Below are 16,724 nucleotides of genomic sequence, written 5' to 3' on the forward strand. Positions count from 1 at the left end.
ACATGGCATTCTTTTGAAAATTGACCCTTCAAATAGGGATACTTTAGTTATTTTCTATAATATAGCTAGCTACCAAACCAGTCAGTCTTGCTTCGCGTTGCTTCTCTTCTATTAGACACATTGAGAGAATGAACCGGTCCTCTTGTTAATGCTGACAAAAAGGAATGGAGACCTCTCCCAAGCAGAGGAAAACTATTTACCATGTTTGGCCAGCATGAAAAAAAATATTCCCTAGAACATTTGTTGGGCCCGGTGAGGATGGGAGTGAAAAGCTCCTAAAAATTAGGAAAATAAGTAATCAATTCTAAGGCCATGTCTGGAGACACTAGTTTATCATGAAAAGCAATTCATGGTAGCCAAACGTGCCCTTAATAGGTAATGTTTCACTAGTTTTTAAGAATTCTTGACGCTGCCTACTTGTGCCAACTCAATTCTCTTCCTCTCCCTCCTTTGCCACTCTCACACAATCGGGCCAACAAATGTTCCGTGAAATAATTTTTCATGGTTTGCCAAACATGGCCTAAATGAATGTATTTTTGTCGAAAGGGAACTGTGTGTTTTTTACAATTTGTTAACATATTTTATGATTTGTGAATTACTTAAGTCAACTAATTCAAGTGAGAATGGTGATAATGTGCTTTTAGCAGAGCTCCTCATAGTCATGTAAATAACGATGAAGGATACAGCTCATTCCTTTATTAAGTGGTATTTACTGCTTCCCTGTGGGGGAAGGACACTCTTTTAAATCTTTTGCACGTTAAGGAACCTTTCTCTCCCCTAGACAGAATCAGTGAGTTCCTTTTTCATTTGGCTTCTCCTTCTTTTCCTTCAATGTCTGTAATGCATGGTCGAGAATAACTCAGTCTTCTTCAACCATTCTCAGCAATAACGTGTTCTGCCGGCAGTAAAATGGGTAAAATGGGTGCAAGACAAATTTTATGCCCGATTCTATGTGGCAAAAATGGGCGTAAAAATTGTTATGTGCCCATTTTATCTAGACCCGACACGAAGCTAAGGGAAATAAGTTTCTTCCCAAAATTCTTATAATCATTAACAAATCACACAAGACATGTGGCACAAGTATAGTGCTAAAAATCTGAGAATTGACTATAATTGTTAAGAAAATAATTGCTCAACAATCTTGGATTACCATGCAATTATCTCTTATGAGTTAATACAGAACAGAACACTCAAGGAGATAGATAAAAATAATAATATTTGAAAAAGATAACCTTGAACCTAACTACCAAACGAAAGCTGGTTTTATAAACTACAAGCTAATCAATCAAATGATGATCTGATTTTATTCTCTTACAATAATCATATCGCACCTACTAATGAATGGTCAATCTTCAATGATCCATGGATTTTCTCTCATACATTTTATTTAAGCATATAATGTAATCTTTAGAACGTTGGAATCAGGCAGGAGACACATTCTTTTGCCTGAGCCTGCGTTCTTTGGATAGAAGCTTTGCGAAATGAATCAAGGCCTTTTCGTTGGTTCCATTTCCAATCAGTCCTCCTGCTTCTTCGAAAAGGCCTGTCTCCAAGTTCACTCTAGACACTGGTTTCTTCAGAAGATTTTTGCCCACCTCCACCAAATTTAATAGGTTCTCTGTCGTGGATATATCGACCGATGATGCATTGCCAACCAATGTGTCATCCTGTTATTCGAGCAAAGATTCATTTACTAATTAAGTATGAATTAATTAGAAAATAAATAGCACCATTCGAGCTAAAGACAACGTTATATACCCAAATGATAGAACTTATGTCAGCAAAAATTTGCATTTTTTTTTCATGTTATACGTTTAATTTATTTCTTCTTGAAAACATACTATTGGCTTTTCTTCGATAAAGGCAATTTCGCCAAAAGCAATTCCGCAGCACCTCTTTTTAAGAAGAGAAGTGCTACTTCATTTGAATTAAACTTCTAAGACAAATTCAGCAAAAGAGGGGCCTCAAAATGGCTTAGACATTGCCATAAAGGTTTATAAAACTCAGAACTTTGAAACTTTGATTATTCAGAAAGGGGATTTGCTACGCAATTTCGTGGAAGCCATTTTGCACCTGACTTTTGCATGGGAGAACCCCCTCCTCAGATCAATTAAATGAATAAGACAAAGCTAGAAAGTGAGCCTGCGTGGCTTTTCTCTCCTGCAATAGTCCGAGCAAATCCCTTCAAAAAGACTTTGAAAATAAAGCTTTGAAGCCTACTTTGAAAATATGCATATATAAAACTTTTTTCGGATTTGCTAAGCAATTTCGATGGAAAGCCATTTCGCGGCCAACTTTTTCCCAAGAGAAGAGCCACATTAGATAAATTTAATGACTGTGGAAAAAAATTGGCTGAAAAGTCAGACACAAAACAAGAGAGAGAGAGAGAGAGAGAGAGAGAGAGAGAGAGAGAGAGAGAGAGAGAGACCTGGATTCTAAGATAGTTGCACTCGGAGTGGAGAGCTTGGATGAGAACAGAGATATGAATGTCAACCATGTCTCCGCTTGCCTGTGAGAAAGAGTCAATCAAAGGAGTAGCCCCAATGTTATAAAGCCATCCAAAAAATCCCCATTTGGCCGCCATATTTGCACTATACTTCTCTTCCTGCTTTGCTGACCCCGTCCCCAAAGATAACACTAGGAACTTCCCATAATCCGTAGCCTTTATGTCTAAGAAATCTTGGTTATTCATTAATATTTCTTTGCTTACTTCCGATATTGCCGTTAATGCCTACATAAACAGAAAAATATACATAAATTTCCATATTGTCTTTATTGCAATGACTTAAAATTGTACATCGAAAGAAAGAAAGCCATGATAACATAGCAAACATGATTTTAAGTACAGGATTATTTGCGGCGACTCCTCCATCAATTAGATTGAAATCCTTCACATTTCCTTTGGCATCATGGGTTTGGAAGAAGTAAGCTGGAAGATATGTTGGGGCCGCCGATGTACCGATGCATACGTCGGAGAGGTACAAGTCATTAGACACTTCATTTTTTGCCTGAAATTTATATAACAAGCTAACATTAGAGTTGAACATATGTGGCATTGAGACAAAAAAAAGAAAGAAATCAACTGTGGGATACCCAATAGAGAGAGTCTGTTATTGGTGAGGAAATAGGCCCCATGTGGGACACCGAAATGACTATTGGTTCTAGTGAATGACACCCAAAAGGTGGGCAAACAAGACCTTATATATCCTAAATACCAAAATCGTAGAATTTTCAGAGCCTTCCTATGGGGACATAGGAATAGACACGGGAGAGAATTTGAGATTCAAAATCAAACACTGAAATATGAAGGTTGGAATGTATATTAGTACCTTGTAGGTGGAGAAGATGACTGGCTGAAGATACTTAATATCAAAAGCTGGAACTACAATATTTGCTAAGGTTTGGTGCAACTTAGTCTCCCCTAGAATCTCTCTAACCAAAGAGTGCAAGTACTTGCAGTCATATTTAGGTCCAAAGACTGCACCCAACAAGTTTCTAGCTGAACTCAAGAAGCTGCACCCAAGATTTTCAATCAGAATCCTTATAAAACTAGGTAGAAATAAATACATGCAAATACGTGAATTAAAGGGAGGGAGTATTGATAAACGCACCCCTTCTGAGGAAATATCTTGGGGCAGTGTTCTAAGTAGAAGTTATTAATGTCTTTAGCTGCATAGAGCGGGCGGTTGTTTTTGTCCGGGGCGGTAAGCATGGCGGTCACCAAGCCGCCAGTGCTTGTTCCGGCAATCACGTCAAAGTAGTCGGCGAGCCGAACGTCCGGTCCATCAAGTTCCTATAAAAATAACAAATCATGCCATTTAATGAAACTTTAAATCACTTAGAACCAAAGATGAAACAGAACAAGCCTTTATAAAATACACGAATGAGACCGAACAAATCATCATCTTTGATCGTCGATCATTGAAAAAAAAAGAATAAGAGAAATATAGATTGCTAGTTACTTGTAATTTGGATTCGAGGAAAGCAAGGATGGTTCCAGGGATTATGCCTCTCACACCACCTCCGTCTATGCTAAGCACAGTCACCATCTCCCCGACAGCGGGTGGGGGATTCTCTACGGCCGGTGGGAGATTCGCTAAGCTGCCCATTCTCTCTCTCTCTCTCTCTCTCTCTAGATTGGTCTGTGTAAAATGGTGCATCAACCTACTCTTTATATAGAGAAGTATCTCAGCTAAAAATAAAATAGAACTTGTCATGATGACCTATAAATCCATAATCTCATTTTTTTTTCTTTTTTCTTTTGGTCCAAAAATGGGATAAGTTAAATGAATTGTACATCGTGCGAGTTCACTTCTTTTGATAATTTATGGCTAAATGTTGCTGAGTCAATTTTCTATTTTAATGTGTCAAAGGAGTTATGAAGGACTTGGAGGCAAAACTTGGACACTCGAATGAGAACTCAGCATCGACCCGGACGTGACTAGGGGCGTACGTAGGGCTGCAACTCGAGCCGGGTTTTACCCGACCCGCATCGACCCGACCCGAAAATAGCCTGGGTTGGGTTCAGGTTTCATGGGTTTCGGGTTGAGCCGGGTTGAGCATTCAAAAGCCCGCATGAATCTCGGGTCAAGCCGGGTTTGAAGGGGCGCGACCCGACCCGAGTTACATAAGTTATAGTATGTAGGGGTGGACATGGTTCGGTTCGGTTCGGTTTTGGGCTAAACCCAGAACCGAACCATGAATAATCGGTTCCCTGAAATTGGAACCAGAACCGAACCATATATGTGTGGAACCGAACCGAACCAGAACCATATATAATCGGTTCAGTTCGGTTCGGTTGGGAAGGACCATAAGAGATGGTTTGCATTGACTATGGATCCGTACAGGTAGAGGCTGTAGGGGCCATTTAAAATGATAGGTGATATCGATTGAAGATAAATGGTTCCCATTCCTTGTACCAATGAAAACAATCTGATCGGTTGATCCAAACACCTTAACTGGATGATTGTAGGCCCTTGATCAATCATGCCTTGCTTAAGGCTCCACCAACAAAATCTAGAACATTGATTTTCGTATACAAGGGGTGCTTACTTGGCATGAGAACAAGATCATGTGGGCACGATGTTCTACAAGATCAACGGTCTTGATTGCACATAAATGTATGGGACTTAAAAATTGATCGTTACCGTTGATCTCTTTTATAGGCGAATCCTAGGCGGACCCAATCGATTTCAATTAACGCTAAATGTCAAGTGGGCCACCCTTCACTAACCATCCAAGACGTACATTACTATTGGAGGGAGCAAGGTGACCCACCCTGCATTGGAATTGGTCCCATGTATTACACCAATCCACCAATGGGAGGAAACAAGACATAAAAAGAGACCCCTCTTTCTCAGAAGTTCCACCACCTTTTGTTTGTCTTTTCCTGAAAATCACTATTTTTCTCAGAAAAAGAGTAGCCCAGTGCCATGAACGTGTATTCATTTCTAGGGAAAAAAAGGAAAAACAAAAAGGGTTGGAAATATCATTTCCCTAGGAAGAACCGCCCTATTCAACTTTCCTGGTTAATCATTGTTGGATGATCCTTTATCCTTAAGCTGTTATCAGTATCTTGATAAAAAATAATGCTCTTTTATATGGTGTTTACGCTACATGCAAGAACACCTTAAAGAAAATACAGTGAGGCCCACACCAATTCGGTTCTCGGTTCCGGGATCCCAAACCCGGAACCGAACCGAATTTTCACCGGTTCCCGGATTTTTGAACCGGAACCGAACCATATAGAAATGGAACCGAACCAAACCGAACCAAATGTGCCGGTTCGGTTCGGTTCCTCGGTTCGAGCCGGAACCATGTCCACCCCTAGTAGTATGTGCATTTTTTTCTATTATTAGTTAAAAGTTAAAAGTGAAAACCCACGCACCCACTGTTATTGTATGTGAGTGTAATTTCTGCTTCTATGAGTTGAGTTGATTCAAGTGTTTGATTCAGCATTGTTTGATTGTAATTACAACATTGTTTGATTACAGCATTGTTTGATTCGATCAAGTGTAATGTGAGTGTAATTACATCATTGTTTGATTCAAGTGTAATGTGAGTGTAATTTCTGCTTCTATTGCGGTTCCCAAAAAGCTTCTTCAATATGAATGGAGTGGAATCTAACTATTTAAACAAATACATTTTTCTTAAAAGTGGATGGCAAGTGGAATTTTATATATGGACTACTTGCTCATATATTTTATAATTTGTTAATTATGTATAGGGCTGGTCTTATCTCAATGGTTGAAGCTTAGTTTCTCAACCTTGAAGTCGCCCAGTTTACCTATAAAAAATATTGTTAATTATGTAAATCATGTATCTTAAAAACAATTTAAGATCGGTGAGCATTTTCGCATTATTTTTTGTGTGGAAAATGCTATTAAAATAATAGCATGCATCACACACGTTCTACTTTTATAATACTTAGGTTGACTTTAATTGACTAACTAGAAATTCATAAAAGGGTTTTGCTAACAAGTGCCCTAAGGGCACCGGTTAAGGTGCATTGGGAAAGAAATTTTACACATGTTTTATAAAGAAATCTCAAAACAGGTGTAAAAGTGTGAAAGTATGTGTAAAATGATTGGAAAATTTCTTTTCCAATGCACCTTAACCGGTGCCCTTAGGGCACTCGTTAGCAAAACCCTTTTACTATTTGTGTTTCTCACAAAGAAAATGAGAAGAATTTCATGCCCTTAAGGCACTCGTTAAGATGTATTGGAAACTTAATTTTGCAATAATTTTAGAGTGATGATGGTTGGGATGATAGGCCCCACTTTTAATGTGTTTTGACGTCAAAAAGTGTGGGAGTGAGGAGGTCATGAAAAGCTCCTAAAAATTAGGAAAATAAGAAATCAATTCCTAAGGCCATGTCCGGTAGGATTTTTTTCCCCCATAGATTTGAGGGGCACGATTGAGATTAGAGGGAGAAGTAGCAAAAAATGAGGAAAAATTCAGATCCAATTTTGTGTAGAGTTTTTTGTTTTCTGATTTTTAGCCACTTATCAACTTGGAGACACTATTTTCCTTATTTTTAGCCACTTCTCAACTAGAAGACACTATTTTTAGTCACTTCACCTGCCATACTCCTCTCGAGACACTAGTTTATCATGAAAAATAATTCATGATAGCCAAACGTGCCCTTAATAGGTAATGTTTCACTAGTTGTTAAGAATTCTTGACGCTGCCTACTTGTGCCAACTCAATTCTCTTCCTCTCCCTCCTCTGCCACTCTCACATAATCGGGCCAACAAATGCTCCGTGAAATAATTTTTCATGGTTGCCAAACATAGCCTAAATGAATGTATTTTTGTCGAAAACGAACGGTGTGTTTTTTACAATTTGTTAACATAATTTATGATTTGATAATTACTTAAGTCAAGTCATCTTAAAAATAATTTAAGATGGGTGTGTTTTTTTTTTTCCCCTTTTTTCGTGGAAAATGCTATTAAAATACTAGCATGTGTTGTTGCACGCAGGCGACATCCCACGACACCTGTGGCATGTTTTATATATTTTCATTCCAACTTGTCTTTTTAATTTTAGTCTCGTGATTGAATAAATAATAAATTCAATGCCCTTGATTTTTCGGCCTTCCATCTTGGTAGATTTTTTTTTTATGGGTAAGCTGGGATTGAACTTGTGACCTCAAGGTTGAGAAACAAAGCCTCAAAATCATTGAGCCACACATGCCTATCCCCAATCATTCATTTGTAGATTTGTGTGGCACTTAAGGTGGATAGCTTAGCAAAACTCTCAAAGAACCAATTTAAGGCTAACATATTTTTTCAATCAATCAAACCGAAATGCATAAGAAAATTAGGGTAAATGATTGTAAGAATAGAGATTATATGATGAAAGGCCCGAACTAACAGTACTCATCATCCCATCCTTGATATTGTATCCAACAACAGCTTCTTTCTAAGGGTGATACTTCCATTGTACCACCTTAACGTGTTCATACGGCCCTTCATCATATAAATTCTCTAAGGAAAGAGTTTCTGCCTCGAGCGCAGTTGGGTTGCCTGCGCTCGACTTAACGCATCCTCTCCTATTGGTTGGCCTTGCGCCCCGCTGTTCACGTGAAAATGTGGCAAACTTTATTGCTTTTTAACGTCAAACCACGTGAAACGGAGGGGGGGCGCATAATCCTAAACGGGGGTGAAAAAATTATAGTCGAATTCGACTTAACGCATCCTAGGTTTCTCTTCCAAGTCGAGGGTTTATGTTCGCACCAGCGAGCGCGTCTTCTTTATCATCATCGGGTTCGCGAAACCCTAGATCTTCTCCATCCTCTTCTCCTTTTGTTTTTCTTTGCTTTTTTGATTGAGATGTGAAACCCTAGATCTCTCTTCAAAGTGGTAATTGCTTCTCTGTTTATTTCATTTGTAGTCTGTTTTTTTCTTTTTTGGGTTATCTGGTTTTCTATTTTGAAACCCTAAGTTACAAACCCATTAAATACTAAGACGCTTATTGTATTCAAACACAAGTTGTGTCACGACTTGTTGGAGAAATGTGTAAAAAAATGTATATGACGAAACACGATAAAAAACAGGGCAAAAGCTAACATGGTTGCAGAAACATGATGAAAATGAGTAGGAACAACTGGTTTAATACAAACTGAAATCTGGGCCTACTTTAAAAAAGTGATATATGCATAGTTTTAAACCCCTAAACCCTAAAAACCAAGTGAAAATTGGGCAGTAACTGTGCTGAAATGTGTGTTGAAATCAAGCTAAAAACAGAGCAATAGCTCACCCAAAATCTGTGTCGAAATCAAGATAAACACAGAGCTCGAATTTGATCGAGCTCAAGCACGAAAAAATATGCATTCTGAATCTTGATTGCAAAATGAGAATCGAGTCTCTTGTATGATTTTTCTTATCTTAACGAAGACGGGATCCTGTGTCTTGAATTTGCATGAATGACCACCTTTTGGTTAGGGTTAGGGTTTTCAATTATTTGGTCTCTCTCTTTCTCAGGTAAGAAATGTTGGCAAAGGAAATTATGTCGATGAGGCTATTTCAGCAAACCTAGAAAGTTAGCACGTGGAGAGAAAGAAAAGCAAAATAATGGGGAAAATGGCAAGTTCAAAGCTAAAGATTGCTATCATCCATCCAGATCTGGGAATAGGTTTAATCTCCTTCCTATTCCTCTCTCTATGTTGGTCTTGTGATTTACTGATTTTGGATTATGGTATATTTGTATGATTGTACTTTGAAACATATCTGGTTCCAGAGTAAAATTAGACTTTTTAGATTACATTGATGGGTAAAATGCAATTTGAAGAGGCCCAAAGTGTAATTTGAGTGTACATTCAAACAAATGCTTAGCTATGACGCTTTAATTATTGATAAGACAGTCGTGACATGTGACCCTTCTAATTTAGAGATTGATAGGGATTAGATTATCTGAATTCAGATTGGAATTTTCATCTTTATATGCCTTGGATGCACCAAAAAGTGGTTTAATGGACACATTTTCCATTTCTTAGCATTTTTTGCTTGCCATTTAATATTCACATGCAAGGTTTTAAATTTCGGCCGAAATCTGAAATTTCGGATTTCGGTCTAGACCGAAACCGAAATGGCCGAAATCCGAAATTGGTGAAATGTACCAAATTTCAGTCGAATTTTCGGAAAAAATATTAATTTTTTAATCCTTTACCAAATTTCAGCCGAAATTACCTGAAATTTCGGCCCAAAAAACAGACATTTCAAGTCCCTTTACCAAATTTCGGGATTTCTGCTGAAATTTCGGTTTCGGTGGGGACCGAAATTAACCCCGAAACCAAAATTTAAAACCTTGTTCACGTGACAGTCCTTGTTGAGTGTATATTTTCCAAATCCAATCCGTTTTGCACGTTTTGACTTTCCTCTCTAATTAGGAGGAAGGAAAGTAAAGAAATGTGAATATATATTCCTTTCCCTTGTATATTGTGTGCATCCAAATGGACCCCTGGGGATTATGATAAGAAGGTAGTCATTTTGGATTTAGACAGGATACTTTTTTCGCTCTGATTAAATTTTGTTGTGAAAAGACTTGTCATTCTGGTGCTAAAATGTATGATGTTTATACATAGGCGGTGCTGAAAGGTTGATTGTCGATGCTGCAGTTCAACTTGCGTCCCATGGGCACAATGTTCATGTTTTCACTGCACATCACGACAAGAATCGATGTTTTGAGGAGACTCTTGTTGGTGAGTTTTAAATTTATTTCATCATTTTTTATGACTTGGGAGGTAGAGAATGGACAATTGGTGGACCTTGAGTGGAAGAACTTATTTACTTTGTGTATACTGAGGTACGTCATATCTAAGTTCTTTTCAGCAATTGATAATTTGCATTAAAAGGCAATTTGTGCATCTACATGACATAAATGGGCATGATAAATTTAATATGCTTTTTGGAGGATTATTTGTTTCTCCCGGGACATGTTTCTAAAATAAGAAACGATGCCCCCAAGAGCACCTGCCTTGTTTTGAAGAAAGGATAAAACGAGGTCTAGTTTTTTATTTTTTATTTTTGTAGAGATTTTCAGTTTTGACCAAATAATAATAAGAAATAGTAGTAAGCAATAGTTTGCCGACCCCAACTAGTTTGGGACAAAGGCTTAGTTGAGTTGCGTAATAAGCAATCGTTTGTTACTGGCAAGGAGCTTGTGGCCGAATTTGATAAGTATCTGTCTAGAACTAATGATGCTGACGTGAGTTCTAAGTACTTGCATCGCTGTGTTATCTTGTGACCTTCACTGATTGGTCTCAATTTAGTATAATGGAAGTAACAAGAAATTCAGATCCATTTTCCATTCAAAAAAACAAAACAAAAAAGAAATTCAGATCCATTTTGGACCATTCACTTTCCAAAACCCAGGGCAGGATTTGTCTCATATAGCAAGAGAGATTTTGTGTTACTGGCAAGGAGCTTGTAACTGCATTTTTTAAGTATCTATCTAGAACTAATGATGCTGACTTGAGTTATAAGTTCTTTCATCGCTGTCTAATTATTATTGAAAATTTGTTTAATTAAATAATGTTAGTTACAAACTTAATTGGGGGTCAAACTGGATTCTTGGGTACTCTGGCAGGTTTAGTGCGTGCTTACAAAACCTGACTTAAAAAATTTTAAACTAGAAAGGAAACAAAAATCAAATTCTCAGATCGTCTATTTTGTCCTTGTTTTGGCCCTTTTGCACCTATGTTAATGGCCAAAATAGTTATTTAGTTTGCACGGCCAGCACTTAGCCATGTGTCATTTGAGTTGAGTCAAACCCTCATGAGAAACATGTGCTTGGTTCTCATGTCATCGAAAGCATGCTTGAATACATTGAGATGAGCAAGTTCATTTGCATCAAGATACGTAGATTGACATCATAATGATGAAACTAATAATGGTGCTCAACTCTTACTGAAAATAGTGAGGCGGATTAGGCCCCTATTTTTCTGCAGAGGAATTATTGAATGACTGATGATAACCATCTCTTCTACTGTCGAAAGAAGTTATGTGAATTTGTCACTATAAGATCCCTTGTGTATGCACCATGTCAACATATGTGTTATCTTTAACACTCCCCTTCACACGGTAACGTGTCTTTGAACATGTTCATCTTGTCAGATAAGTATACTGATATGATGATCACCTGTGAGTCCTTTGGGTCGTTGAGATTTACCCACTTGCAGTATGCTAATCACTCTCTTCTCTTAAGTAGCGTTGAGGAGAAAGTTTTTCACCTTAAGGCTATTATGAGGTATTACAAGGCAATATCAGGTCAGAGAATCAGCATTGGATCAAAGAATAAATTTCCCCGGGTCTTCTGTGATGAGCGTATGGTTGAGCAGTGGAGAGGTTGAAAAGTTTGCTCGAATCTTTGAATGCAAGGTTACTTCGATCCTTAACTCCTATATATGGTTGCCCCTTTGTCATTTACTTAAGGGTCTTTGGGTCCGATGATTGAGAGGGTTGAGAAGAAGCTCTCCCGTTGGAAGAAAAGTCGGCTACCTTTGTGGGGTGGATTATGCTTATCAAATCAATTTTAGCTAATATGCCCCTTATCTCTCTATTATAGCCTTGTGAGTAGTGAGTGTCATTAACAGACTGGATCAGCTTTAGAAGAACTTCCTTTGGAACACTAAGGAAGAGAGGGATCTCAATATCCGTAGTCTCAGTGATGTGAACATTGCCCTTTTTGGTAAGCGGATTTGGAGGTTTGAGGGAGAACATTGGAGGGAGATGATTGTTGGGAAGTTTGGTTCTGGATTTTACAGTTTGAGAGTCAGAGGACACTTTTAGGTCCCAAGGCATGACTCTGTGTAAAAAACGTTATGAGATCCATGGACTTAATTTTAAAAAAGTATAAGATTAGGGTGCGATTTGGCTCGCGCATTCGCTTTTGGCATGATCTTTGATGCGGGGATCGCCCATTGAAGGCTGAATTCCCTAGTCTCTTCAGAGTGGTCTTTGACTGTGAGGCTAGTGTTGGTAAGTCCTATGTTCGCTAGGAGGACATGGTGATCTGGAAAGGTTCTTTTTGCTGGAACTTGTTTGATCAGGAGCTCGACATGGCAGTTTCTGTCATAAGAGGCTGGGACTCGATTTTTATTAGGAGGCAAGGAGATCACAAGCGTGTCTGGTTTTGGGGTAAGGTCTTGGTCTGATCCCTTTCCCGGCAGTTACTCATTCCTTCTACCTCCTCACCTGCTAGGAGGGTGTGGAATTCTCCCCCTCCATATCGGGTTAGTTCTTTCTCTTAAACTACTTGCCTAGACAAGATTTTGATGATTGATCTCTATGACGGAGATCCGAGCTTTCATTTTTTGTCTCTTTTCCGTATTCGTGGCGATCGAAACTGAAATTTAGAACCTTTATCTTGACTCGTGATTGAACTATGGCAGCAGTCGGTGGTAGAACCGTAGGAGTGAGGGATGCTTGGAAAGGGGAGGAGTATCATTAGAAGAATATTTTCCCACTACCTCGTTAGCCGCAGTATCATTAGAAGAATATTTTCCCACTATTTAGCATACACGTTGGTCTTTGCTAATCATTATCAAATTTTGAATAGGTTCAAAATTTGCAGCGGACAAGGAGTGAGCATATATCAGAAAAGCTTAGATGGTTAGCTGGGGGGCCAGCGCCCGTCGCTAGGAAATACAAAGGGTTTATTAGTAAAGGTTTCCGCTTTCACACGAAGGCTCGCGAACAGAAAAGGAAAACACAGAATTGTGGAGCTGTTGTCACTGCAAATACAAAAAGTTTGTGCCAGGGATCAGAATCCAATAGCCGGAGATATTAGTTATTACGGTGTTTTAACAGATATTATTGAACTTAACTACTTTGGACGCCTGAAGGCGTTGCTTTTAAAATGTGATTGGTTTGATGTTGTAACGCCGAACAGGGGAATAAAAATAGATGCGTTCGGTTATACAGTTGTAAATATGACACGTCATATTTATAAAAATGAGCCTTTTGTCTTTGCATCTCAAGCTGAGCAAGTATTCTAAGTGCAAGATCACCCCGGTAACAAAGACTGGCATGTGGTTGTGAAGACAAAACCTAGGGACTTGTATGAGGTACATGGGAACAATGATGAGGGAGATGTCCAGACCGAGGCAGCAGAAATCCAAAATTTGGAAGACGTAAATAGCTGGGAACGAATAAATATAGTAAGGACAGAAATTGATGAACCGTTGGAACAATTGACCCAGGCAATACCAGATGATGAAGAATGTGATACAGATTCAGATGCTAGTGACGGCGATGAGAGTCCCTTTGCCAACGATAAATAAACGGGATCATATCTCTTTCTCTATTTGGTGTACTGCTTTGATGGTTGATTTGTTTGAATTTTGACAAAATGTCGCTCTTTTCTTAATGTTCTTACATTTGTAGACTTTGTGTAGTGGAACACTTGTACCTGTTCTTTTTCTAAGAAATGGTTGAGGGGGTATCATATTTGGGAGTTTTGAATCATTAAATGTTGCTCTATTCGTAATGTTCTTAAACTTATAGGCTTTGTTTACTAAAATACTTACACCTGCTATCTTTTGAAATTTGATGGATACATGATCATCTCCACTTAAATGTCAAATCGTTAAATTGTTATCAATTTGCAATAGTTGTATGCTTATTATTTAAGATATCAATCTCAATTGTTAATCATGTACAGGTGATCAGACATGAGGAAACGCAATCTCACTATGCCACCCTCACATTCTCAGGCCCAAGATACACATGATGATTCCCAGGTAGGACAGGGGGATGAGCAGACCGAGGATCTGGATGACCAGGTCGGGCACTTGCATACATAGCCCTCCTTTGTTCCTGAGATACAGGATGTTGCCTCCTCGTCGATGAGGTCTTGGAAGAGACGTGGTCCCACTTACTGCAAAGATACATGGGGATGCCCTAGGAGTCAAAGGAAGAGAGTAGTGTTTAATAAATTTGGCCAGCCCATAGGAAAAATAGGGAAAAAATTCACAAATTTCTTGGGCACTGTAGCAAGACTTGGTGCTGAGTTACCAATTGACCAATTCGACTGGAGGCAAGTGCCTAACGAAAAGAAAGAAGATGCGTGGGAAGTTGTTCAGGTACGATGAAAATAAATTGTATTATTAACTTCCTACAAGTTCTTTTAGGAAGCTAGTATTATTTTGATTTTAAATTTTGTTATAATTCCATGGTATTAAAGACTTCTTACATGTCAATTTAGGATTACTATGATGTTGATGAGATGCATAAGAGTTGGACATTGAGTAATATCGGTACAAAATGGAAAGATTGGAAGTGTTATTTGAGAAAAACTTACTTCGATCCTGGTTTCCCATGCACGGATGATAGAGTAATTGGTGACCAGTGGACGGGTCTCTACGCCCATTGGCAGTCATCGCTTGCTCAGGTAAAATGCAATCTTATTTTGGTTTTAACATTAATATTAAAAAATTAACATTATTATATTTGGTTGCTAATTTCAGAAGCACAGTATAACGAACAAGGCTAACCGATCCAAACAAGTGATGATGCACACAAATGGGACTCAGAGCTTCGCATGTAAACGCTATGATCTGGTAATTTCATGAACTTCTAATTTAATTCCTCATTTATATATTGGTTTTGACATGATAAAATTGTTTTCCTGTTGACAGGAGAAAGGAAGTGGCAAGGTTCTTAGCCGCCCTGAACTATTCAAGCTTACTCATACGAAGAAAAATGGGAAGATTGTTGATAAAGCTTAAATATAATGTGCCAATACTATATGCTATTTTTTTATTTATTTGGCCGGTTTTATGTTAAGCTTTATTTCTATTGTTTTTTTTTTCTTATTTTCAGAAAAAGTTTACACAGTACGAGATGGAGCATCCTGAGTCTTCCAGTAGCAACGTTGCAACGTTGCAATTTTCAGAGACGACGCCTTTGCCCATTTCATAGGATCAGAGAGACATGGCAGGGTGCGGATGATGGGGTTTGGTACGACCCCAACTGATTGTTTTGGGCCATCACCAAATCGCATGGATTATCAGAGAATGATTGAAGAAGAGCGCAATGACAAAGAACAAATTAGGGAGGATTGTCGCCAGTTTAAGGAGGAGGTGACCCAGCAGCTTCAGAATTTCATGTCAAATTTCAGTGGTAGCCAGGTAATGTTTGAAATTATGTTGCATACAAGTAAGATACAAAATTGTAAAATGAGTTTTTTTACATAACGTTTCTATTTTATAATAATTTTAGAATACTGCCGATGCGACTCCATCACGAGATGTGACTTCCCCCCTGCAAGTCACCCGCCTTGCTCCTCCACAGAGGTATAATTGATTTTACATTTTCATCCAGCTAATTCCAATACTTGACCGCTATCATTGACTGTGTAATTTGCAAGTTTTCATTTCCTTAATGTTGCTTAGGTTATTTTGATGAGCTTGGCACGACCGGGGATTGAATTGGCCAAAGGACTTCTTGTGAGCAAAGATCCGGCGACGATAGTTGATGGCACACCGATTGGGCCAGGATTTTCTCTTGTTAGTGTCAGGGTTATAATAGTGGGCGATGAACTTCTGATAAGACCATCAGGACGACGGAAAACTATTAGAGACGTGGCTGGAGGACATGTCGTTTGGCCATCTTTTTGTGTAAGTTTGTGATATAATTTTGGTTTTTAATATATATTTTTATCATATATTTACTAATCGTTTTCTTTATTTTTGTTTTTTTTACTTTCTTTGCAGGTTAAAGAAGCACCGAGCAATTAAGTTACTTTTATGTTTGTAGTACCTTTTTGTAGTTATGGACTTGGATGTTATCTGTTTTTTGTAGTTATGGATGATGAGTGACATCATCATTGGGGACATGCTAATCTATAGATAATCTTCATGTGAACAGTGGTTGGGGATATGCTAAACTCTTGTATCCGATTCCAAATTTTTTGTGTGGACGAGGTAGTAAAGGGATGATTTTGATGGTGGTCATATTATTTTTGCGTAATGATTTTTATATCTTATGTGTGCATAAATAAGGAGGTTGATATGAACAACTGATCAGGTAGCAAAGGGATAGGAATTGCATTCAGCATTGTTTATTCTTTACTTTCCATTCTGATGTAATTTTTCTTTACTTTCCTTGATGAAGTAACTTTTACTTTTAGTTTTCTTTAGGAATTCAGTGTAAATAAGAAGTTGTCAAGTTGTGGATGGGTCATGAGTCGAGAGTTGAGAAGTTGTTGCTCATTTTCCCTAC

At 38.3% G+C, this 16,724-nt stretch overlaps 2 protein-coding genes across 2 annotated transcripts; one reads left to right on the plus strand and one right to left on the minus strand.

Annotated features, from left to right (window-relative positions):
* Positions 1–1,271: 1,271 nt before the first annotated feature.
* Positions 1,272–4,120, minus strand: LOC143880904 (patatin-like protein 2). The gene is made up of 6 exons (XM_077383886.1): positions 3,963–4,120; positions 3,612–3,793; positions 3,330–3,513; positions 2,847–3,008; positions 2,429–2,731; positions 1,272–1,667 (listed from the first exon to the last, which is right to left on the minus strand). The coding sequence occupies exons 1-6, from the start codon at positions 4,107–4,109 to the stop codon at positions 1,422–1,424; spliced, it is 1,224 nt and encodes a 407-aa protein (XP_077240001.1). The 5' UTR covers positions 4,110–4,120; the 3' UTR covers positions 1,272–1,421.
* Positions 4,121–8,132: 4,012 nt separating this feature from the next.
* Positions 8,133–16,458, plus strand: LOC143881695 (uncharacterized). Its single transcript, XM_077384943.1, has 10 exons — positions 8,133–8,363; positions 8,985–9,135; positions 10,085–10,201; positions 14,164–14,584; positions 14,707–14,892; positions 14,969–15,061; positions 15,140–15,631; positions 15,723–15,796; positions 15,896–16,120; positions 16,217–16,458. The coding sequence occupies exons 4-7, from the start codon at positions 14,348–14,350 to the stop codon at positions 15,227–15,229; spliced, it is 606 nt and encodes a 201-aa protein (XP_077241058.1). The 5' UTR covers positions 8,133–8,363; positions 8,985–9,135; positions 10,085–10,201; positions 14,164–14,347; the 3' UTR covers positions 15,230–15,631; positions 15,723–15,796; positions 15,896–16,120; positions 16,217–16,458.
* The last annotated feature ends 266 nt before the right edge of the window (positions 16,459–16,724 follow it).

This window comes from Tasmannia lanceolata, unplaced genomic scaffold (genome assembly GCF_043159265.1).
Source record: "Tasmannia lanceolata isolate RefF3 unplaced genomic scaffold, GAP_Taslan_0.1 ptg000007l, whole genome shotgun sequence".
Lineage (NCBI taxonomy): Eukaryota > Viridiplantae > Streptophyta > Magnoliopsida > Canellales > Winteraceae > Tasmannia > Tasmannia lanceolata.